Source organism: Dendropsophus ebraccatus, chromosome 3 (genome assembly GCF_027789765.1).
Source record: "Dendropsophus ebraccatus isolate aDenEbr1 chromosome 3, aDenEbr1.pat, whole genome shotgun sequence".
Taxonomy (NCBI): Eukaryota; Metazoa; Chordata; class Amphibia; order Anura; family Hylidae; genus Dendropsophus; species Dendropsophus ebraccatus.
The window spans coordinates 3,065,993-3,088,698 of record NC_091456.1 but is presented as its reverse complement, the minus strand read 5'-3'; the positions used below and the strand labels follow the sequence as shown (position 1 = coordinate 3,088,698).

General features: G+C 44.9%; 1 protein-coding gene across 4 annotated transcripts in view; it reads left to right on the top strand.

Moving 5' to 3' along the window:
- AIFM3 (AIF family member 3) overlaps positions 1 to 22,706 on the top strand; it is an 87,828-nt gene that overhangs the window by 13,553 nt on the left and 51,569 nt on the right. For 2 of the 4 annotated variants that reach the window (XM_069960712.1, XM_069960711.1), the window contains exons 2-4: positions 17,948 to 18,157; positions 19,730 to 19,943; positions 20,335 to 20,444. In XM_069960712.1, coding sequence (XP_069816813.1) covers positions 18,127 to 18,157; positions 19,730 to 19,943; positions 20,335 to 20,444 — 355 coding nt within the window. In that variant the 5' untranslated portion in view covers positions 17,948 to 18,126. Of the gene's footprint in view, positions 1 to 4,654; positions 4,778 to 17,947; positions 18,158 to 19,729; positions 19,944 to 20,334; positions 20,445 to 22,706 lie in introns of those variants that run through there. The other 2 variants (XM_069960708.1, XM_069960709.1) reach the window with 2 other exon arrangements.

Here is a 22,706-nt window from a genome sequence, read left to right as displayed (position 1 = left end):
GAAAAAGTATACTTACCGATCTCCGTGCCCCTGCAGCGCCCCATCACACTCCCGGACCCCCATTGGCATCCTCCATCTTTCCCTCCTGCAATGTTACGACCTGGCTGATGGATGCCCTGCTGAGCCTGTCAGTGACTGGGGAGGACACCGCGGCAGGCACTGATTGGCTGAGCAGGCTATTGCCTACTTGTTCCATGGGAAGGGGGCCGGTAAGATTATTATGTTCCCCCAACCACTGCCAGCACCCTAGTTTTGGATTTTGACGGACTTCTCCTATAGGTTGCCTATGCACATTAGATAAAGCAGGATGTGCAAAGCCGCCACCTCACCCATTAGATGCTGGAGTCAAAAAATGATCAACGTGTAGAGATGAGCGAACAGAGTCAAGTTTGACAAGATGGCAGCCACACGTTGAAAACAAAAAAAAGACAGAAAAAAGTGTTTTCTCACCTGTCTACGCTGTCTACTTCTGAGTCTTCATCCCTCTCAGCCAATCACTAGCTGACTGGGACAGATAGCACCAGCGGCCAGTGCTGAGCAAAGACTGGAGAAGCCAGACTTCGGGGAGTGAGGAAGAGTAAGTAAAAGGAGCGACCTGTAAAACAGCTAAATGTCTGCCAGTGTTCAGCTGTTTCAGTGCGGGTCATTAAAGTTCAGTTCAGCACGAACCCCAACATTTCATTAGAGTTCGGTGAAATTGCCAAACAAAATTTTTGAAAAGTTCGCTTTTCTCTACAGGATGGGATAAGGGGGGCCAGGAGGGGGTTAAAGGACACAGGTGTCTGGCAGGGGCTTATTGCACATTGGAATAATTTTTTATGAGGAATAAGAAGTGATGTGCGCCAGTTATCACATTTCTATAGGAATCATTTGTCATTTTATTTAAAAAGTCATTTTAATGAATATTAAAGGCAATAAAAACAAGTAAAACTCTACCGAGCACAATCCAGATGACCTCTGACCCGTAACATAAGTGTACACCAGAGGTCGGGAAGAAGAGCTCATTCAGTATAACTGCCCCCATGGTGTATAAGCTGTGAGGTCTGATCTCCATGCTCTATATGCACTGAGAGGGGAATGTCCGTTGTTTATGTCGGCCACTAAACACGTGGCCAGGAATCCATCACAATGAGACACAGGAAATATTTGCCGACATGCCGTTTTACTTTTGGAACCGAAATAAATTTTTGCAGAATGTGTGAAATCTAAAGGGTGCAAAATCTTTGTAGATCACGGTGTAAACTGATCCTTGTAGGTGCCGGCAATGTCTACCTGACAGACCAGCTGCACAGACCCAGTGAGAGAGGATAGAGCCAGCGGCTGGAGGGGTATTACTCCGGTTATACGGGTACAAAGCAGGTAGATCCCCTCTGGGAAGGAATCCAGCAGAGACAAGAAATACAGGAACGGACGCCGACAATTGATGAACTTTCTCACTGATTCAGTTGTATAAAACCGGTCATAATCTTTCAAACAGGTTTTTAAGAGGTTATATGAGATGATGAATGGGGAGTAAAGGAGCGTTCCCATTTGTTGTGCAGCGACGGGAGACCATGATGGAAATAAATCTGAAGTAAATGCCATTGCTTGCGCCATGGCCGCTGTTATGAAATATGGCTGTGGTTTTTACATAGTGTGAACCTAGCCTAAAGTCGTTTAAGTCGAGTAAAGCTGCTCCCATTTTGTTGGACATTTGCTGCTTCAATTTGTCACAATATAAAAAGATGGGAGACAAAGGCTGTTACAACCGTCCGCAGTCGCGTGTTTCGGTGTATCGGACCCTCGAGTGACCGTCACAGTTGACCATGGTGAAGCGTGCTTACCCTCCGCCATCTGGTCTATATATACATTACATGCAAACTATCATTCCTGTTGGCCGACAGCAGGCTTATGTCTGCCCAAAGTGATGGATAAAAAACACGGCACGGCATGATCAGCCAAACTAAGTCAATGATTTGCCTTTTTTTTTTCTGTGATCTGCCACTTTAGTGTGACATGCTGCTGGCACAATCAATAGTATGGACGGTCCCATAGGACTTTCATTGGTTACGTTATGGACAATCAAGGTCTTGAGTGTACGGACAGTAAAACTCCGACCATAGCTGAATGGTTCTTGTTACTCCTAGTGTCTGACATGGGAATCAGGGGGCCTGATGGGTACACTCTTTATTTATTTATTTTAGAAAGGACCCAGGGTGGTAAAAAAAACATGAAAAATTAAGCATACTCACCTGCCCTGACCCCTACCACGGCTGTCCCAGTTTTGTCCTTGGATAACCCAATACAAAGAAGAGAATCCTGGGTCATGCACCTGTTGTTGGCAGAACATTGCGGATCAGTTCTGCCTCTAAGGTTTATGATTGTAGAAGTTAGATTTATGGGTTCATCAACCTCACAAACATGAAGTAAACAGTAATAAAGATTTTCGGCGGAGTACCCCTTTAAATGGACCTGTCAGTGTAAAATAGGGAATGTATTTCAGTCCGTCTCTCCAGTGTCGATATATAAGCTTTAGAAGTTTTATGTAAAATAGGAGCTAAAGCCGAGATGGTGCCCCTGCTGCACTGTTCCTTCCTATTGATTTTATGTCCACAAGTATATACCCACACTGTTTACACTGCCAGGCCAACATTGCTGGGCTTTTGCACACCAACGGAACACCCCATGAGCTTTATCTCCTAGTTTGCATAAAACCTCTAAAGCAACCACTGCTTTTAGAGCAGAGCAGTGGTCTGTAACCTAGACAGCGAACTGTCAAACTGTCAACAATGGGAGGAAATGAGGGACATATCAGGAGGAGGAGGCAGACTTGCTAAATAAATGTATTTACTAAAATACTAGATGTACTTAAAGTGTCCTACAGGTTTAACTATGTTGCTAAAGATGGGAATACCCCTTTAATTTGACTTTCCAGTACGACATTGACTTCTGCTCCCTTTACCTGCTGCTGTGCAGGAATTCATTAGCCGATGGAAATTAGGCATGTAGATAGGGCATCGGTTTTGTATCCTTCCTCTCTGTGGCCTCCATTGTCCTGGATAGAAGTTCTATTGCTCTATAATAAGGGTGTACATTTATCACAGGCCTATTGTGCCTAATGCTACTTATATATCATCAGAGGGAAAACAGATAACTTTCAGAAACCTGTTGATTTGAAAGAAAAAGATTTTTGCTCCATTAATAAAGATCTCCTGGCAAGATTCTATAGCAGCTTTACCGTATAATAAACATTCAGGGCATTCAGTTTCAGCACTTGCATTGTGTTTTGTGCCATCTACATTTATTTATGCTTAAATTATTATACTTAGTATACCTGTATTATACCTTGTATTCCTGTAATGTACTTTGTATACTTGTATTATACTTAGTATATTTGTATTACACTTTGTATACTTGTATTATACTTAGTATATTTGTATTACACTTTGTATACTTGTATTATACTTTCTATACCTGTATTATACTTTGTATACTTGTATTATACTTTGTATACCTGTATTATACTTTGTATCCTTGTATTATGCCTTGTATACTTGTATTATGCCTTGTATACTTGTATTATACTTAGTATACTTTTATTATACTTTGTATCCTTGTATTATGTCTTGTATACTTGTATTATGCCTTGTATACTTGTATTATGCCTTGTGTACTTGTATTATACTTAGTATACTTGTATTATACTTTGTATCCTTGTATTATGCCTTGTATACTTGTATTATGCCTTGTATACTTGTATTATACTTAGTATACTTGTATTATACTTAGTATACTTTTATTATACTTTGTATCCTTGTATTATGTCTTGTATACTTGTATTATGCCTTGTATACTTGTATTATACCTTGTATACTTGTATTATGCCTTGTATCCTTGTATTATGCCTTGTATACTTGTATTATGCCCTTGTATACTTGTATTATACTTAGTATACTTGTATTATACTTTGCATCCTTGTATTATGCCTTGTATACTTGTATTATGCCTTGTATACTTGTATTATACTTAGTATACTTGTATTATGCCTTGTATACTTGTATTATGCTTTGTATCTGTTTATAATACTGGTGCACGGAAAAAGTAATTGAGTAATTGATCCTCTTGGTCTCTGTGTACAAGATAAAGCAGTAAAATATCTGCAGCTCAGACAGCAATAAGGCCGTGGATATAGCTTGTGTCCCTCTGTGAGAGCACAAGAGGATTAGTACTGGAAAATAATGGTCATTTTCACGCAGGGTCAGCTATAAGAAATGCAGAATAAAGCTGGGATTATATTGTCACTGCTCCAAGTTTTCTGGCCGATAGCCGAGTATCCTGAGACTGGTCAGCCACCGGCTATAGTGGATGAACCCGCTGGGAGGCAATGCTCTGCATAGTTAGACAATGCTTTGTTGACTTCCCAGTTTCTTGCTATTGTATTAGGGGAGAGAGATAATGTGCGTCGTTCCCCATCATTTCTAGCACTCACATTTCCTTTGTTTGTTAGACCCGACATTTGTTAGACAATACTATAAGTCTCAGCATAGATGTCCTGAGCGTCTCTCCTTAGGGCTGTAAACCTTCATGGTGACATCACATACACCTTCCCGCAGGCCCTTTGACCAGGTTGATCTCCTGGAAGATAAAGTTGTGATAAGGGAGACGAGGTGATAGAACGCACTGTTACCGATCTGCCACATCTCTCACCTTAGGGATCTGCCACAGCCCGGTGTATATACCAGACGCATAGACCAGCGGCCGTAATACAGATGAAGACCAGTGACTGTATCCTGCGTAGGTATCTGTCCCCTATAACCTGCTAGTAGAGTCATAGAAAGACAACCGGATGGCTACAAAGATTCATTATTTGCTGGTTGTCTGATTTCCCTGAAAATATTGGACTAAATGCTAAAATTATAGGGGGAGATTTATGAAAGGGTGTAAATATACTGTCCACAACAACCAATCACAGCTCAGCTTTCAGCTCTGGTAGAAAAAAAGAGGAGCTGTAATTGGTTGCTGTGGGAAATTTCCACCAAGTGTATATTTACCCCCTTTCGTAAATCTCCCCCATAGAGTTTATACAACCGAGAAAAGATTAGACCAAGATGTACAAGAAACTGAGAGAGGAAGAACTTTCCACCGATCCCGATTTCATATTTCATATTAGCGTAACGGTTACATTGTCTCTCTGTCCTTCTGTCTCCCTGTCTGTCCGTCTGTCTTTCTGTCATTCTATCTCTCTGTCCGTCTCTGTCCTTCTGTCTCTCTGTCTGTCCTTCTGTCTTTCTGTCCATCTATGGGCCCTATTCCACCGGACGATTATCGTTAGCATAATCGTTAACGATTAACGATCTCAAACGACCGCTATTGCGAAAGACCTGAAAACGTTCACTCATTTCCATGGAACGATAATCGTTACTTATGATCGTAATTGCGATCGTTTCTTCTTCCGTATTTCTTCGCTATTGCATTCGTATCTATTGCGAACGACCAAACGATGTCTTATTCAATGCGAACGATTTGCGAACGAGCAACGATAAAAATAGGTCCAGGTCTTATAAAGCGATCAACGATTTCTCGTTCAGTCGTTAATCGTTAACTGCATTTCAACCGAACGATTATCGTTTAGATTCGAACGATTTAACGATAATCTGAACGATAATCGTCCGGTGGAATAGGGCCCTATCTCTCTGTCAGTCCGTCTGTCTCTCTTTCCTTCTGTCTCTGTTTGTCCGTCTGTCAGTCTGTCTCTCTGTCTGTCCGTCTGTCTCTCTGTCTGTCCATCTGTCTCTCTTTCCTTCTGTCTCTGTTTGCCCGTCTGTCCCTCTGTCCTTCTGTCTCTCTGTTCATCTGTCTCTGTCCCTCTGTCTCTCTGTCCTTCTGTCTGTCAGTCTGTCTCACTGTCTGTCCGTCTGTCTCTCTCTCTCTGTCTATCTCTCTGTCCATCTGTCTCCCTGTCTGTCCATCTGTCTCTTTGTCCGTCTGTCTATCTGTCCTTCTGTCTGTCAGTCTGTCTCACTCACTGTCTGTCTCTCTGTCTGTCCGTCTATCTCTCTGTCTGTCCATCTGTCTCTCTGTCCATCTGTCTGTCTCTCTATCTGTCCTTCTGTCTCTCTAGCTGTCCTTCTGTCTGTCAGTCTGTCTCACTCACTGTCTGTCCGTCTATCTCTCTGTCTGTCCGTCTGTCTCTGTCCGTCTGTCTCTCTGTCCGTCTGTCTGTCTCTCTATCTGTCCTTCTGTCTCTCTATCTGTCCTTCTGTCTGTCAGTCTGTCTCACTCACTGTCTGTCCGTCTATCTCTCTGTCTGTCCGTCTGTCTCTGTCCGTCTGTCTCTCTGTCTGTCCATCTGTCTCTCTGTCTGTCCGTCTGTCTCTTTGTCCGTCTGTCGTGTTATTAACTTCTCTAGCTTTCTCTGTATCATATAGTAATGATTTCGGGTATATTATTAGATGGGTGAATTGAAGTGTTGTTAGTTGTTTAGTTATAATTGCCGCTATCGGTATACATAATTATAATAATAATATCCGTCTTTATATATTTTCGGATGTATTCTGTATATTTAACGTCTGGACTATCGATTCTGAACAGGAATATCTTATCTGTAATTGACCTTTCAAAAAATCCAATAAAAACATTTGGGGGATAAAAACTAATAATTTTCTGCTACTGGAAACTTTGTGCTTTTGTGATGTGGTTTTAACTTCTCTCACATTAAAGCTCAATAACCAGAGGTAATCCTTCCCTTATGTGTGGTGTCCCACTAGGGGTGTTATTGCTGTTCACACCCTTCACAAAAGTCTGTACTTTTTGTGGTCTTATTGCAGCCAAAGTAGTATTTAAAGATGACCACTAGATGTCGCTATATTATGTGTTTAAGTGTGGAAGCTGCACAGCTGAAGTGTTTTAAAGGATTATTATGTATGTGTACCAGAATCTGCGAGCCAGTAGGATCCTTACTTTCTTCTGTCCTATCACCTTTTCTATTTTTGCTCTTCTGTTGCACTCTTTCCACCACAGCGCACCTTACATGCTGGATTGGAAGTTAGTCCCTTGGGTAAAGGGGGAGTCGTAGTCAGGATTCTGTGGAGAAAGGACGCAGACTAGAAAGCTCTCCACAGTGGTTCTACTTGGGCCCTGGCCCTCTGCCAGGTCCCCCCGAAAAGTGTAGTCTTAGTCAGTGCCCCGCATGGGTAGGACGCAGGACAGTGCTCCGCTTCAAACTTCTCACTTAGCATCTGTTTGCAGCACTATGCAGTGCTAAAGCCTCTTAGGAGAGGACTAGCCAACAGATCATCTCAACCCACGCTGTGGATTAGGACTAGGACAGTATCCACTACAAAAGTCTAGGAACTAGGAACTGATCCGGGTGGAGCAAAATTACTAGAAAGTCAATGAACTCCATCTCGCAGCACAAGTGTCAGCCAGGAAACGCTCAGCACTCTGCTCATCCCAGGTAACGGTCTGGGGCCTGTGTCACCTATTAATACGGTTCAGCCAAAGCTAGTGGGCATAAGGGGGTGTGAAGACTATGAGCAAGTCAATACACAGGCACAGTTTTTTCTCATTCTTCTTCTTCTTCTTCTTCTTCTACAACAAATATTCCTCTATACACTCCAACATCCCGGCAGAGCACATTACTACTTGGGTTGAGACTCTCACGGCATCCTCCTCTCTACTACACTACCTCAGTACAACTCTACCAACTCTACTCAGCACTTATCACACAGATCTGGTGGTTCTATGTTCAAGTATTTTTTGGATCTTTACTCAGTATACCTCTCAGCTGTATTACCTGTTGCACATTTGTTACTAGTAAACGTCATATAAGAAGTCTTTGTTATTCACCACCACCTGCACAGCACGTACACCGCAACCTTGGGACATCTCCCCTTTCTGTGGGTGGCGGGTCCTACTATTATTCGGGAGGGTCATTACACTGCTCTGGCTACCTGTGATAACAACATCCGTGACAACACTATCCTAAGGGCCCTATTTAACAGGACGACTATCATTCAGATTATCGTTAAATCGTTCGAATCTAAACGATAATCGTTCGTTTGAATAGCAGTTGACGATTAACGACCGAACGAGAAATCGTTGATCGTTGATCATAAGATCGTTGATCATAAGACCTGATCCTATTTTTATTGTTGCTCATTCGCAAATTGTTCACATTGAATAAGAAGTCGTTCGTTTGTTCGCAGTAGTGACGAACACAATAGTGACGACAAGACGACCGCAAGAACGATCATAAGTAACGATTATCTTTTCATGTAAATGGGCGAACGATTTCAGGTCTTTCATAACAGCAGTCGTTTGAATGGTTTATCGTTAACGATTATGCGAACGATAATCGTCTGGTGGAATAAGGCCCATTAGCAACCCGACAGCACACCGACCACAGGGGAATAGGGCACAACCGGCCTTACACCTTAAAAGCAGGCGTGCCCTCACAGCTGTGTGCCCACCAGGCACGTGACAAAACCCTAAGGTCCGGCCAGGGGTGATTCTAGCCTCTCTGCTGCCCGAGGCGAACTATAGGATGACGCCCCCCCCCCCCCGGTCAATCCGCCCACATTATAATCCACTACTGCCCCACCACCACCACCACTGCTGTCCCCAATAAACATAATGTTTGGTCCCTTGCTGCACAGAGGATGTCAGGAGAGGAGGGTGCTAATCCTATAGGAGAGGTCCCAGCAGCACAGAGGATGTCAGGAGAGGAGGGTGCTAATCCTATAGGAGAGGTCCCAGCAGCACAGAGGATGTCAGGAGAGGAGGGGGCTAATCCTATAGGAGAGGTCCCAGCAGCACAGAGGATGTCAGGAGAGGAGGGTGCTGATCTTAGAGGGGAGGTCACAGGGTCACAGCAGCACAGAGGATGTCAGGAGAGGAGGGTGCTGATCTTTTAGGAGATGGTCCCCCTCTTCCCCCCTTATAGATGGACCCCCTCTTCCCCCCCTTATAGATGGTCCCCTCTCCCTTATAGATGGTCCCCCTTCCCCCCCCCCTTATAGATGGTCCCCCTCTCCCCCCCCCTTATAGATGGTCCCCCTCTTTCCCCTCCCTTATAGATGGTCCCCCTCTTTCCCCTCCCTTATAGATGGTCCCCCTCTCCCCCTCCCTTATAGATGGTCCCCCTCTTTCCCCTCCCTTATAGATGGTCCCCCTCTTTCCCCTCCCTTATAGATGGTCCCCCTCTTTCCCCTCCCTTATAGATGGTCCCCCTCTCGCCTCTCCCCCCCCCCCCCTTATAGATGGTCCCCCTCTTCCCTCTCCCTTATATATGGTCCCCCCCCTGCACAGCAGATAAAACAAAAACAAAAAACAGCACACAACTCACCTGCCATCCGTTCCCCCGTCGAACCTCTCTGGTCTGGTCCCGGCTGATGTGCGGCTGCCCGGGGTGTCCCGTCCTGTCCCCGGCAGCGCCCGCATCAGAGAGCTCCCCGTGCGCCTGTGGCTGTGACTTCCAGTGCACAGGGAGCTCTCTGATGCGCGCGCTGCCGGAGACAGGATGGGACACCCCGGGCAGCCGCACATCAGCCGGGGGACTAAAGGCTGCATTCCCACGTTCCGTGGAATGCCGGTACCGGAGACCCCCGAGCCCGGACAGCATCTGTAATTAGATGCTGGGAGCGGGGGAGACTGTATTCATAAGCGCCGCGCTGTAGTAACAGCACCGCGCGGCTGATTCATTACACCGCGGCGCTTATGAATACAGTCTCCCCCGCTCCCAGCATCTCATTACAGATGCTGTCCGGGCGCGGGGGTCTCCGGTACATGGTACAATCAGTGGCGGATTATAATGTGGGCGGCCGCCCGAACCGCCCATATTATAATCTACCACTGAATGCCGCCCCTAGGGGCGTAGCTAATGTCTCTTGGGCCCTGGTGCAAGAGGTCAACTTGGGCCCCCCCATTCTCGATGCTATTGGTATATATATATATCTCAAGACTGATATTACCAATAATACCAGTATATAGGAAATATTATCACCATACATATTACTGTTACTAAACAAATCCTGTTTACTGAGACCAATATTGCCAATATTACTAGTACACAAGGGGAAATATTACCGCCACACCACAACCATCACCACCATATTGTTACTGACCAAATCCAGTATACTAAATCCAATAAAACACAGTACCAGATAACAAGTAACAAATAATACCACCTCATAGTGACTAACACAACCACTGCTACTGAATATAATCCTCTGTACATAGACCAATATCACTTCATCCAGTCATATATAGGTGGACGCACTGTACACAGGATCTATACACCATATACATTACAGTGCAGTTATATCAAGTGACTCACAGGGGACGTCTCCTCTGATCGGAGTTCTTCCCTTTTCATCTTCTCCATCTGTTGTGGGCGATTTTGAGAACTTCTCTGGGCCACGAATCCACAGAATCTGCCAGACAGACATATTAGGCTCCTCACACTGACACCATCATCTCTCTAAAAACTGCACATCTGTACTGTCCCCTTTACACCCTCATTTAGTAGGTAGCCCTGACTCTATGTGACCCCCCTTAAAGTACATGCCCCGCTCTGTGCATGCCCTATTGTATACACCCCCCATGTAGTCCACCTTATAGATGGCCCCCAATGTTTCCCCCTTATAGATGGCCCCCTGTGTTGTCCCTCTTATAGATGCCCCCCATGTTATCCCCCATATAGATGGCCCCCCATTTTATCCCCCTTACAGATGCCCCCCATGTTGTCCCCTCCTTCTGCCCCTTTATCACCATACTACTACCCCTTTCATCCTCCTGCCCTTTCATAATCATACTACAAACACCTCCATCATAATACTACCACCCCCTTCATCCTCCTGCCCTTTCATCATCATACCACTACACCCTTCATCATCCTCTTGTTCCTTAATCATCATACCACTACACCCTCATCATCATACCACTACACCCCCCATCATCCTCTTGTTCCATCATCATACCACTACACCCCCCATCATCCTCTTGTTCCTTAATCATCATACCACTACACCCCCATCATCATACCACTACACCCCCATCATCCTCTTGTTCCATCATCATCATCATCATCATACCACTATACCCCCATCATCCTCTTGTTCCATCATCATACCACTACACCCCCCATCATCCTCTTGTTCCATCATCATCATCATACCACTACATCCTCATCATCCTCTTGTTCCATCATCATACCACTACACCCCTCATCATCCTCTTGTTCCATCATCATACCACTACACCCCCCATCATCCTCTTGTTCCATCATCATCATCATCATACCACTACATCCTCATCATCCTCTTGTTCCATCATCATCATACCACTACACCCCCCATCATCCTCTTGTTCCACCACCATACCACTACACCCCCCATCATCCTCTTGTTCCTTCATCATACCACTATACCCCCCATCATCCTCTTGTTCCATCATCATCATCATACCACTATACCCCCCATCATCCTCTTGTTCCATCATCATCATCATACCACTATACCCCCCATCATCCTCTTGTTCCACCACCATACCACTACACCCCCATCATGCCCTTTAAAACAAAAAAATCTTTACTCACCTGAATGGTTCCTCTAGTCTTCTTGTCACGCGCGCTGGCGGGCTTACCGCGGCTGGGGGCGGGGCTTCCAGCGGAGGGGCGGAGCTTCGTGGGACTTGTTTTTTTGCCCTCAAGATGCTCCCAGCCCCGCAAGTCAGCCGGGGGCCGTCCCAGCCTCCTCTTGTGATCGCAGGCAAAACATTGCTTGCGGTCACAAGAGGGAGTGGGAGGGGAGCAGTACAGTGGCAGTACAGTAGCGGCCCGGTCGCGGCGGCCGCTGCGACCGTGGTAGCTACGCCAGTGAATGCCGCCCCCATGATAACAGCTGGTGGCGCCGCCTGAGGCAGACGACTCAGGTCGCCTCATCATTGCGGCGCCACTGGGTCCGGCTGTACCTCGGCCATCCACCCCAGGAGTGACATCACACTTCCATCTAACAAGTGACTGGCCGTCCCACCGCTACAACATCATCCGGGGGCTCACGACATATGTACATGAGAGCCATTACTGCGCAGTGTGAATGAGGCTCAGCTGCAGCTACTGTATATACACACAAGAGCAGAGACCAGACTGCGGCCACCAAAGAGAAGAAAAACTTGTTGTATCTTTACCCCTTGGGCCAAATCTATATGTGAACCCTTCATCCCCCATGTAGAGGAGTCTTCTGCACGGGTTCCAACTACCCAATAGTAAAGGGATGTAAGAGCCAGGCCCGGGCCTCTCGCTTTTTATCCATTTAACGTATCCGTTCCTAAATGTCACTTTTTAGCGTACACAAAAACGTCATCAAGCTTGTTTTTCTGGATGTTAAATAAAAAATCCAGATTGCACACAATTGCATCCACTTTTATCATCCGCCCCCTAAAAACGTACATGAACGCAGTGTGAGCCCGGCCTTAGCCACATGGACCTTGTAGAAGCCGGCTGCCTCTGTGTGTACACCCAACTTTAATGTTAAGTATTTTGTATATTTAATAATTAGTTTTTTGTTATATATCTGTGTCATTTTTACTTCTAGTTGCTTTTAGGCGTATTTTTTTTTAACTAAGCTTTGAATAGTAGGTTAACGGTTTACCAGATTGTTGTCATATAGTGGGGATGTCTAGGTCAGCGCAACTCATATGAGAATATAGAAGGGCATATTATATCTAGTGCAGCCTTTTATTATTTCCCTCTTTATTATATTAGCATAGATATATGTATATACCAGGGAGATAGATATACTGTATGTATATACTGGGCGGGTTACATTCTGTTATTGTAGATTTACCTACACCTACTAACCTCTCACTGTGTACTCTTTTATTAAAAACACTTCCTCCCTTTCCCTTCTTCCTCCTGTAACATATATAGAGGTTTCCATCATGTCTCCCTTTCCCTTCTTCCTCCTGTAACATATATAAAGGTTTCCATCATCTCCTCCCTTTCCCTTCTTCCTCCTGTAACATACATAAAGGTTTCCATCATGTCCCCCCTTTCTCTTCTTCCTCCTGTAACATATATAAAGGTTTCCATCATGTCCTCCCTTTCCCTTCTTCCTCCTGTAACATATATAAAGGTTTCCATCATGTCCTCCCTTTCCCTTCTTCCTCCTGTAACATATATAAAGGTTTCCATCATGTTCCTCCTTTCCCTTCTTCCCTCCTGTAACATATATAAAGGTTTCCATCATGTCCTCCCTTTCCCTTCTTCCTCCTGTAACATATATAAAGGTTTCCATCATGTCCTCCCTTTCCCTTCTTCCTCCTGTAACATATATAAAGGTTTCCATCATGTCCTCCCTTTCCCTTCTTCCTCCTGTAACATATATAAAGGTTTCCATCATGTTCCCCCTTTCCCTTCTTCCTCCTGTAACATATATAAAGGTTTCAATCATGTCCTCCCTTTCCCTTCTTCCTCCTGTAACATATATAAAGGTTTCAATCATGTTCCCCCTTTCCCTTCTTCCTCCTGTAACATATATAAAGGTTTCCATCATGTCCTCCCTTTCCCTTCTTCCTCCTGTAATATATATAAAGGTTTCCATCATGTTCCCCCTTTCCCTTCTTCCTCCTGTAACATATATAAAGGTTTCAATCATGTCCTCCCTTTCCCTTCTTCCTCCTGTAACATATATAAAGGTTTCAATCATGTCCTCCCTTTCCCTTCTTCCTCCTGTAACATATATAAAGGTTTCCATCATGTCCTTCCTTTCCCTTCTTCCTCCTGTAACATATATAAAGGTTTCCATCATGTCCCCTTTCCCTTCTTCCTCCTGTAACATATATAAAGGTTTCCATCATGTCCTCCCTTTCCCTTCTTCCTCCTGTAACATATATAGAGGTTTCCATCATGTCCTCCCTTTCCCTTCTTCCTCCTGTAACATGTATGAAGGTTTCCATCATGTCCTCCCTTTCCCTTCTTCCTCCTGTAACATATATAAAGGTTTCCATCATGTTCCCCCTTTCCCTTCTTCCTCCTGTAACATATATAAAGGTTTCCATCATGTCCTCCCTTTCCCTTCTTCCTCCTGTAACATATATAAAGGTTTCCATCATGTTCCCCCTTTCCCTTCTTCCTCCTGTAACATATATAAAGGTTTCAATCATGTCCTCCCTTTCCCTTCTTCCTCCTGTAACATATATAAAGGTTTCAATCATGTTCTCCCTTTCCCTTCTTCCTCCTGTAACATATATAAAGGTTTCCATCATGTCCTCCCTTTCCCTTCTTCCTCCTGTAACATATATAAAGGTTTCCATCATGTCCTTCCTTTCCCTTCTTCCTCCTGTAACATATATAAAGGTTTCCATCATGTTCCCTTTCCCTTCTTCCTCCTGTAACATATATAAAGGTTTCCATCATGTCCTCCCTTTCCCTTCTTCCTCCTGTAACATATATAAAGGTTTCCATCATGTCCTCCATTTCTCTTCTTCCCCCTGTAACATATACAAAGGTTTCCATCATGTCCTCCTTTCCCTTCTTCCTCCTGTAACATATATAAAGGTTTCCATCATGTCCTTCCTTTCCCTTCTTCCCCCTGTAACATATATAAAGGTTTCCATCATGTCCCTCCTTTCCCTTCTTCCCCCTGTAACATATATAAAGGTTTTCATCATGTCCCGCCTTTCCCTTCTTCCTCCTGTAACATACATAAAGGTTTCCATCATGTCCTCCTTTCCCTTCTTCCTCCTGTAACATATATAAAGGTTTCCATCATGTCCTCCCTTTCCCTTCTTCCCCCTGTAACATATATGAAGGTTTCCATCATGTCCCCCCTTTCCCTTCTTCCTCCTGTAACATATATAAAGATTTCCATCATACCCTCCCTTTCCCTTCTTCCCCCTGTAACATATATAAAGGTTTCCATCATGTCCCCCTTTCCCTTCTTCCTCCTGTAACATATATAAAGGTTTCCATCATGTCCCTCCTTTCCCTTCTTCCTCCTATAACATATATAAAGGTTTCCATCATCTCCTCCCTTTCCCTTCTTCCCCCTGTAACATATATAAAGGTTTCCATCATGTCCTCCCTTTCCCTTCTTCCTCCTGTAACATATATAAAGGTTTTCATCATGCCCCCCCTTTCCCTTCTTCCTCCTGTAACATATATAAAGGTTTCCATCATGTCCTCCTTTCCCTTCTTCCTCCTGTAACATATATAAAGGTTTCCATCATGCCCCCCCTTTCCCTTCTTCCTCCTGTAACATATATAAAGGTTTCCATCATGTCCTCCTTTCCCTTCTTCCTCCTGTAACATATATAAAGGTTTCCATCATGTCCTCCCTTTCCCTTCTTCCTCCTGTAACATATATAAAGGTTTCCATCATGTCCCCTATTTCCCTTCTTCCTCCTGTAACATATATAAAGGTTTCCATCATGTCCTCCCTTTCCCTTCTTCCCTCCTGTAACATATACAGGGGCGGTCTTGGCATTTCTGGGGCCCCAAGCGAAGTTATGTCTGGCCCCCCCCCCCCTCGACACGCGTTCCAAAACAATAGACCGCTGTGTTTTGCCCCCAGTAGTATATACCCCTTGTGCGCTACCGCCAGTAATATATACTCCTTGTGTGCTGCCCCTAATAGTATATACCCCTTGTGTCCTGCCCCCAGTAGTATATACCCCTTGTTTGCTTCCCCCAGTAGTATATAGACCCCTGTGTGTTCCCCCAGTTATATATAGCCCCCGTGTGCTCCCCCAGAAGAATATAGACTTCCTGTGTGCTGCCCCAGTTGTATATACCCCCTGTGTGCTCCCCCACTAGTATATAGGCCCCCTGTGTGCTCCCTCAGGGGTATTTAGCCCCCCTGTGTGCTCCCCCACTTCAATATAGACCCCTGTGTGCTCCTCCAGTAGAATATAAACCCCCTGTGTGGTTCCTGGAGTAGTATATAGACCCCCAGTATATATGTGCCCCACCAGTATTATATAGACCCCTTGTGTGCTGCCCCAGTAGTATACAGACCCCCGTGTGCTCCACCAGTTATATATAGACCACCTGTGTGCCTCACAAGTAGTATATAGACCCCCTGTATGTTCCCCCAGTAGTATATAGACCCCCTGTGTGCCCCACCAGTAGTATATAGACCCCTGTGTGCTCCCCAGTAGTATATAGCCCTCCTGTGTGCTCCCCCAGTTGGATATAGACCTCCTGTGTGCTCTCCAAATTGTATATAGACCCCATTCTGCTGCCCCAAGTAGTATATAGACCCCCTGTGTGCTGCCCCCAGTAGTATATAGACCCCTCTGTGAAGCCCCAGTAGTCTAAAGCCCCCCTGTGTGCTCTCCCATTTATATATTCCCCCGCTGTGCTCTCCCCCAGTTAAACAGACCCCTGTGTGCTCCTCCTCCCATATAGTATATAACACAATAAAACAAACACTTATACTCACCTGGGTCCGGGCGTCTCCTCTTCTCCTCACTCTTGTGGCTGCAGGAAGGGTTTTCCCTGTGATCACAAGAGGCCGCACTCCCCTTGTCCTGGCGCCGATGCTCCAGTGATGTCACTGGAGCGCGGGCACCACAAGGACAAAGCTGCCACTTGTGACCGCAGGGAAAACCCTTCCTGTGGCCACAAGAGTGACTGACAGGAAGTCAGCCAATGTCTCCCGCCCTGTCAGTGCTGCTGTATGTAACTATGAGCGCTCATTATGAGTGCTCATAGTTACAGTTCAGATGGCAGCAGCGAGCGGGGCAGCGGCCCTGTCCAGCGGTCTTGAGCACAAGAGCAGGGCGTGGGGGCCCCCCTGGTTGTTGGGGGCCCCAAGCGATCGCTTGGGGTGCTTGGTGCCAAAGACCGCCACTGAACATATATAAAGGTTTCCATCATGTCCTCCCTTTCCCTTCTTCCTCCTGTAACATATATAAAGGTTTCCATCATGTCCTCCCTTTCCCTTCTTCCCCCTGTAACATATATAAAGGTTTCCATCATGTCCCCCTTTCCCTTCTTCCCCCTGTAACATATATAAAGGTTTCCATCATGTCCTCCCTTTCCCTTCTTCCTCCAGTAACATATATAAAGGTTTCCATCATGTCCCCCCTTTCCCTTCTTCCCCCTGTAACATATATAAAGGTTTCCATCATGTCCTCCCTTTCCTTTCTTCCTCCTGTAACATATATAAAGGTTTCCATCATGTCCCCCTTTCCCTTCTTCCTCCTGTAACATATATAAAGGTTTCCATCATGTCCCCCCTTTCCCTTCTTCCTCCTGTAACATATATAAAGGTTTCCATCATGTCCCCCTTTCCCTTCTTCCTCCTGTAACATATATAAAGGTTTCCATCATGTCCTCCCTTTCCCTTCTTCCTCCTGTAACATATATAAAGGTTTCCATCATGTCCTCCCTTTCCCTTCTTCCTCCTGTAACATATATAGAGGTTTCCATCATGTCCCTCCTTTCCCTTCTTCCTCCTGTAACATATATAAAGGTTTCCATCATGTCCTCCCTTTCCCTTCTTCCTCCTGTAACATATATAAAGGTTTCCATCATGTCCCTCCTTTCCCTTCTTCCCTCCTGTAACATATATAAAGATTTCCATCATGTCCCCCCTTTCCCTTCTTCCTCCTGTAACATATATAAAGATTTCCATCATGTCCCTCCTTTCCCTTCTTCCTTCTGTAACATATATAAAGGTTTCCATCATGTCCTCCCTTTCCCTTCTTCCTCCTGTAACATATATCAGAGTTTCCATCATGTCCCCCCTTTCCCTTCTTCCCTCCTGTAACATATATAACGATTTTCATCATGTCCCTCCTTTCCCTTCTTCCCTCCAGTTTGAATACCTATAATTATATGTGATTATTCTAGCTACCATAGCGTTGTCCTCTCTGATGCTTCTATAGAGGTTTATCAGAAAACACAGTAACTTTTTGGAATATTTACATTCTAATTCTCTCTATCTGCTTGTGTGTTATACAGGCAGAAAACTTCCAAGATGAATAGCTGGTTCCTACCATCCATGAAGATATCCATCCCCCTTGACTTATGCGCCAGGCTGTTATAGTACCTGCCCAGCAGACCATGGCCTAGCACTCCATTTGGGCTCTTTATGTCTGGGACCGTTGTATACTTTGCACATTTCTTTTTTTTTTTACATAATGGGGGGATGCTTCTCCAAACCTAAACCAGGTGAGCGACCATTCCTGCCCCATTGTCTGCCCCCGTCATACGGCCATGTGTAATGAAGTAGGTCAGGCATGGTGACTCTCCAGGGCGACTGCTGGAAGGAATGTTAATTCTGCTCTCTTGCAGGGAGGATTAAAGTGCGCTCTAGGTTACAATTAATCCAAGGAAAATGACACTTTGCTTTCTTTCCCGTACAGAACATTCAGCTGGAATGAGCACGGAACGTTTACTATAATGAGCTTGGACTAATATAGTTTGTACTCGGCAGAAGTAGGCTGCAATAATGATAATAATTCCCAATCCTTTCACTCCGGCAGCTGCGGGGAGCAGGCGGATAAGTGCAGAGTTTTGGCAGTTCTGCGGGAAAGAAAGAATTATTCTTTTAATTAAAAAGACGGTTAATGTGGATTAATACATGTTATTATTAGGTAAATACCACGGTTAGAAAAGTTCATTAATTTCCTAAAACAGAAATTAAAGGGGTATTCTGGGAATAATAAAAATAACAATAACAACAACACACAAAAAAATAACGATACTCACCTCTATGATGGCTCCCTGGTGGGATGTGCCTTACTCTGCAGATGGTCTTTCAACATGTTTAAAGATGCTTATCATCTCCTTGTCACTCCATGTAATAAAAGCAACAGCTTCCTGTCTCTGTGTGTAATAGCGCCGGCAGTGAGCGAGGGGGAAGTGAGCACCGACCTATCGGCCCTCACTTCCCCCCTTCTTATCATGATGTGTAATACGGCCTTAACTGATCAATGTTATACAACAGTTTTGCATTAATGAGTATAAGCAATCTGGAGTTTGATTATATAGTCCCCTAGGGAGGCTTAAAAAGTCTATTGTCTTATATTACGGGATTATAACAATTTCCCGTAATAAAAGTACAAATCACCCCCCCCCCCCTCGTCCCAATTTTCAAATAAAAAAATCTAAACAAATATAAATGTAAACATTTTCGGCACGGACATGTGTGGAAGCCCAAACTTGCTGAGTTTTGGTCACATGTAATCTTAGAAAAAAAAAGAATAAAATGTGATTAAAAAGTTATAGGGGTCCGAATAGAGCAATTTTTATCAAAATTAATTTCTTTGGAAGAAGTATAAATGTTTTAATGGCAAATAACGGCCATAATTTCAAAACAATGGCTGTTGTTTTAAAATAACAGCGATTTTTGCCATTAAATGGCGGCCATCCACTAAGTTTCAGCACTGTGTGAACATGGCCTTTCTGTGTTTTCAATTCATTCCTGGTTTTGGTTGAAAAATAAAAACATAAAAACTATACTAACTCACCTCTCCCTGTGCCGCTCCAGTATCTGATCACCGATCCAGGACCCCCGCTGGGCTTCGGGATCTTCACTACAGCCTACGGCACAACCCGGTTGATGGGCTAGCCGCCCCAGTCACTGATTGGCTGAGCAGGCTATAAGTCGTGACGTCAGCAACTTGGGGGAAACACCTTCCCAGCCAGGACTATCTGCTTGATTTCCTCTTATTCTCTTATTCACATTTCAATGTTTTTAAAAAAAATTACAAAAAGTACCATTCCATTTTTCTCTTACAGTAGAAGTAAAAGTTGAGGTTGTTCTGCCTGAAAAAGAAAGGGAAAAAGAAGAAATGTCTCCCAATGGGAAAGCTAGTCCTCTAGCCTACAAAGCCAATGGGACAACAAGACACTATCATCACGAGGAAAGACCCATCGTCCTTAATCCATACACAAATCCTAAAGATATGGTGGAGGCCTCCGTGTGCCATGTGAAAGACCTGGAGAATGGGCAGTAAGTGCTTCATAGGACCTCAATAGTTTCTGCTGATAGCGTTTCCATCACATGGTGTCTATGCTGGTATAGAAATAGCGGTCACTTTGCTTCCCCTTATGTCACTCAGTAAGTCATGGCTGACATGTATACAATGTTCACAAAGTTTTCAGACCATTTAGTTTTTACCACTTTTTTATATTGCGGCCTTGTGCTTAAATAAAAAACAAAAACATTTTGCCTTAACACAACAAAATGTGAAAGTGAAAGAGTTTCCTAATTCCCCTATATAAAGTCCACTGTATATTAGGTTAGGGCCGTGTTCAGGGCAGCTATGTATATAGCAATGGTTTTATCCAGTCATCCTACTTTGTACAGTTTTCCATTAATGACTTTTTATCATTATTTCTAGGATGCGGGAGGTTGACTTGGGGTGCGGTAAAGCTTTACTCATCAAGCAAAATGGAGAATACTATGCAATGGGACACAAGTGCCCTCACTATGGGGCCCCACTAGTCAAAGGTTAGGAGTGTAACATTATAATGTCTATGGTCTTCCTTTAAACTTCTTACATTATAACTTCTTACTAGCGCTAAGTGCACACTATGAAAAAATACGTCCGTCTTTTATAATAACTTCTGTTATTTTTGAAATATCAGATGTCTTTTTGACAGCCATTAGCAATGACAGCCGCAAAATTTCGTAGTGTGAATTTAGCCACATTCATCTAAAGTAATACACAAGAAAAGGTCCGTTATCATTTAGCTGTAAAATAGCCTGGTCCTTAACCGGTTAAACCCGTGGCTGACAGTAGAAGCATACAAAGCATTCACCATACACGGACTCTGCCAGATACACGTGGACTCCGCCAGACATACACGGACTCCGCCAGACAGACACGGACTCCGCCAGACACGGACTCCGCCAGACATACACGGACTCTGCCAGACACACGTGGACTCCGCCAGACATACACGGACTCCGCCAGACACACACGGACTCCGCCAGACACGGACTCCGCCAGACATACACGGACTCTGCCAGACACACGTGGACTCCGCCAGACATACACGGACTCCGCCAGACAGACACGGACTCCGCCAGACAGACACAGACTCTGCCAGACAGACACAGACTCTGCCAGACAGACACGGACTCCGCCAGACATACACGGACTCCGCCAGACACACACGGACTCCGCCAGACAGACACGGACTCCGCCAGACAGACACGGACTCTGCCAGACACACGTGGACTCTGCCAGACATACACGGACTCCGCCAGACAGACACGGACTCCGCCAGACAGACACAGACTCTGCCAGACAGACACGGACTCCGCCAGACATACACGGACTCCGCCAGACACACACGGACTCCGCCAGACAGACACGGACTCCGCCAGACATACACGGACTCCGCCAGACACACACGGACTCCGCCAGACATACACGGACTCCGCCAGACACACACGGACTCCGCCAGACACACAAGGACTCCGCCAGACACACACGGACTCCGCCAGACACACACGGACTCCGCCAGACACACACAGACTCTGCCAGACATACACGGACTCCGCCAGACACACACGGACTCTGCCAGACACACACGGACTCCGCCACACACAGCATTTGCTATACGCAGCATTCACTATACACAGACTCCGCCAGACACGGACTTCTCATTGTAGAAACACCTGACATCTTATGAAATGTTTACAGTCTATAACACAGGATATTTTCTTACTTCTGACACTTGCTCATTTACTAAAGGTCACAGCACAATTTTACAAGCTACAGATATAGGGGGCCCACCTGTATGACACCTGTATGACACCTATACGGCAGGGGTCACACCATAGTATAGGCTAAGCTATATACCCCAATGTGTTATAAAGTAGTTCTCTATTGTTATACTATATACTATGGCTGGGAGCCCACCTGTATGACGGCAGGGCTCACACTAGTATAGGCCAAGCAGTACTATACACCCTGATGTGTAATAATGCAGTTCTTTACTGCCCTGTTATACTATATACTATGGCTGGGAGCCCACCAGTATGACACCTATACCACAGGGCTCAGACTAGTATCGGCCAAGCAGTGCTATATACCCCAATGTGTTATAAAGCAGTTCTTTATTGTCCTGTTATACCATATACTATGGCTGGGAGCCCACCTGTATGACACCTATACGGTAGGGTCACTATAAAATAGTATTGTAGACTTCTTTCGATAAACGCTACTGGGGAAAAGTGTGTCAAACCATAGGCTGCTCCACGCCTGTACATAGATCAAGGATAATCAAAGAGACACACGACATAAGTCTTTTAAAATATTTCTGTACTTTTTAGTATTTTTTCAAAGCTTTACATGGCATTTCACCAACATTTCCAAAAAGCAAAGTAATTTATCACCCAGTGCATAGAGGCAGAGGCTTTAACGGGTCATGTCCGGCATCAGCTGGATCTCAGCATTCCGGGGAGTACTCCATGTGTTCATTCGGAGGAGCAGTATACAGGTGAGCCGCCTGCGCTCTGATCGGCAACGTTTCAAGGGCCACGCCCCCTTTCTCAAGCAGATGCATATACGGTAGGGCTCACACTAGTATAGGCCAAGCAGTGCTATATACCCTGATGTGTTATAAAGCAGTTTTTTATTGTTATACTATATACAATGGCCTGGCTCACCTGTATGACACCTGTATGACGGCAGGGCTCACACTAGTATCGGCCAAGCAGTGCTATATACCCTGATGTGTTATAAAGCAGTTCTTTATCGTC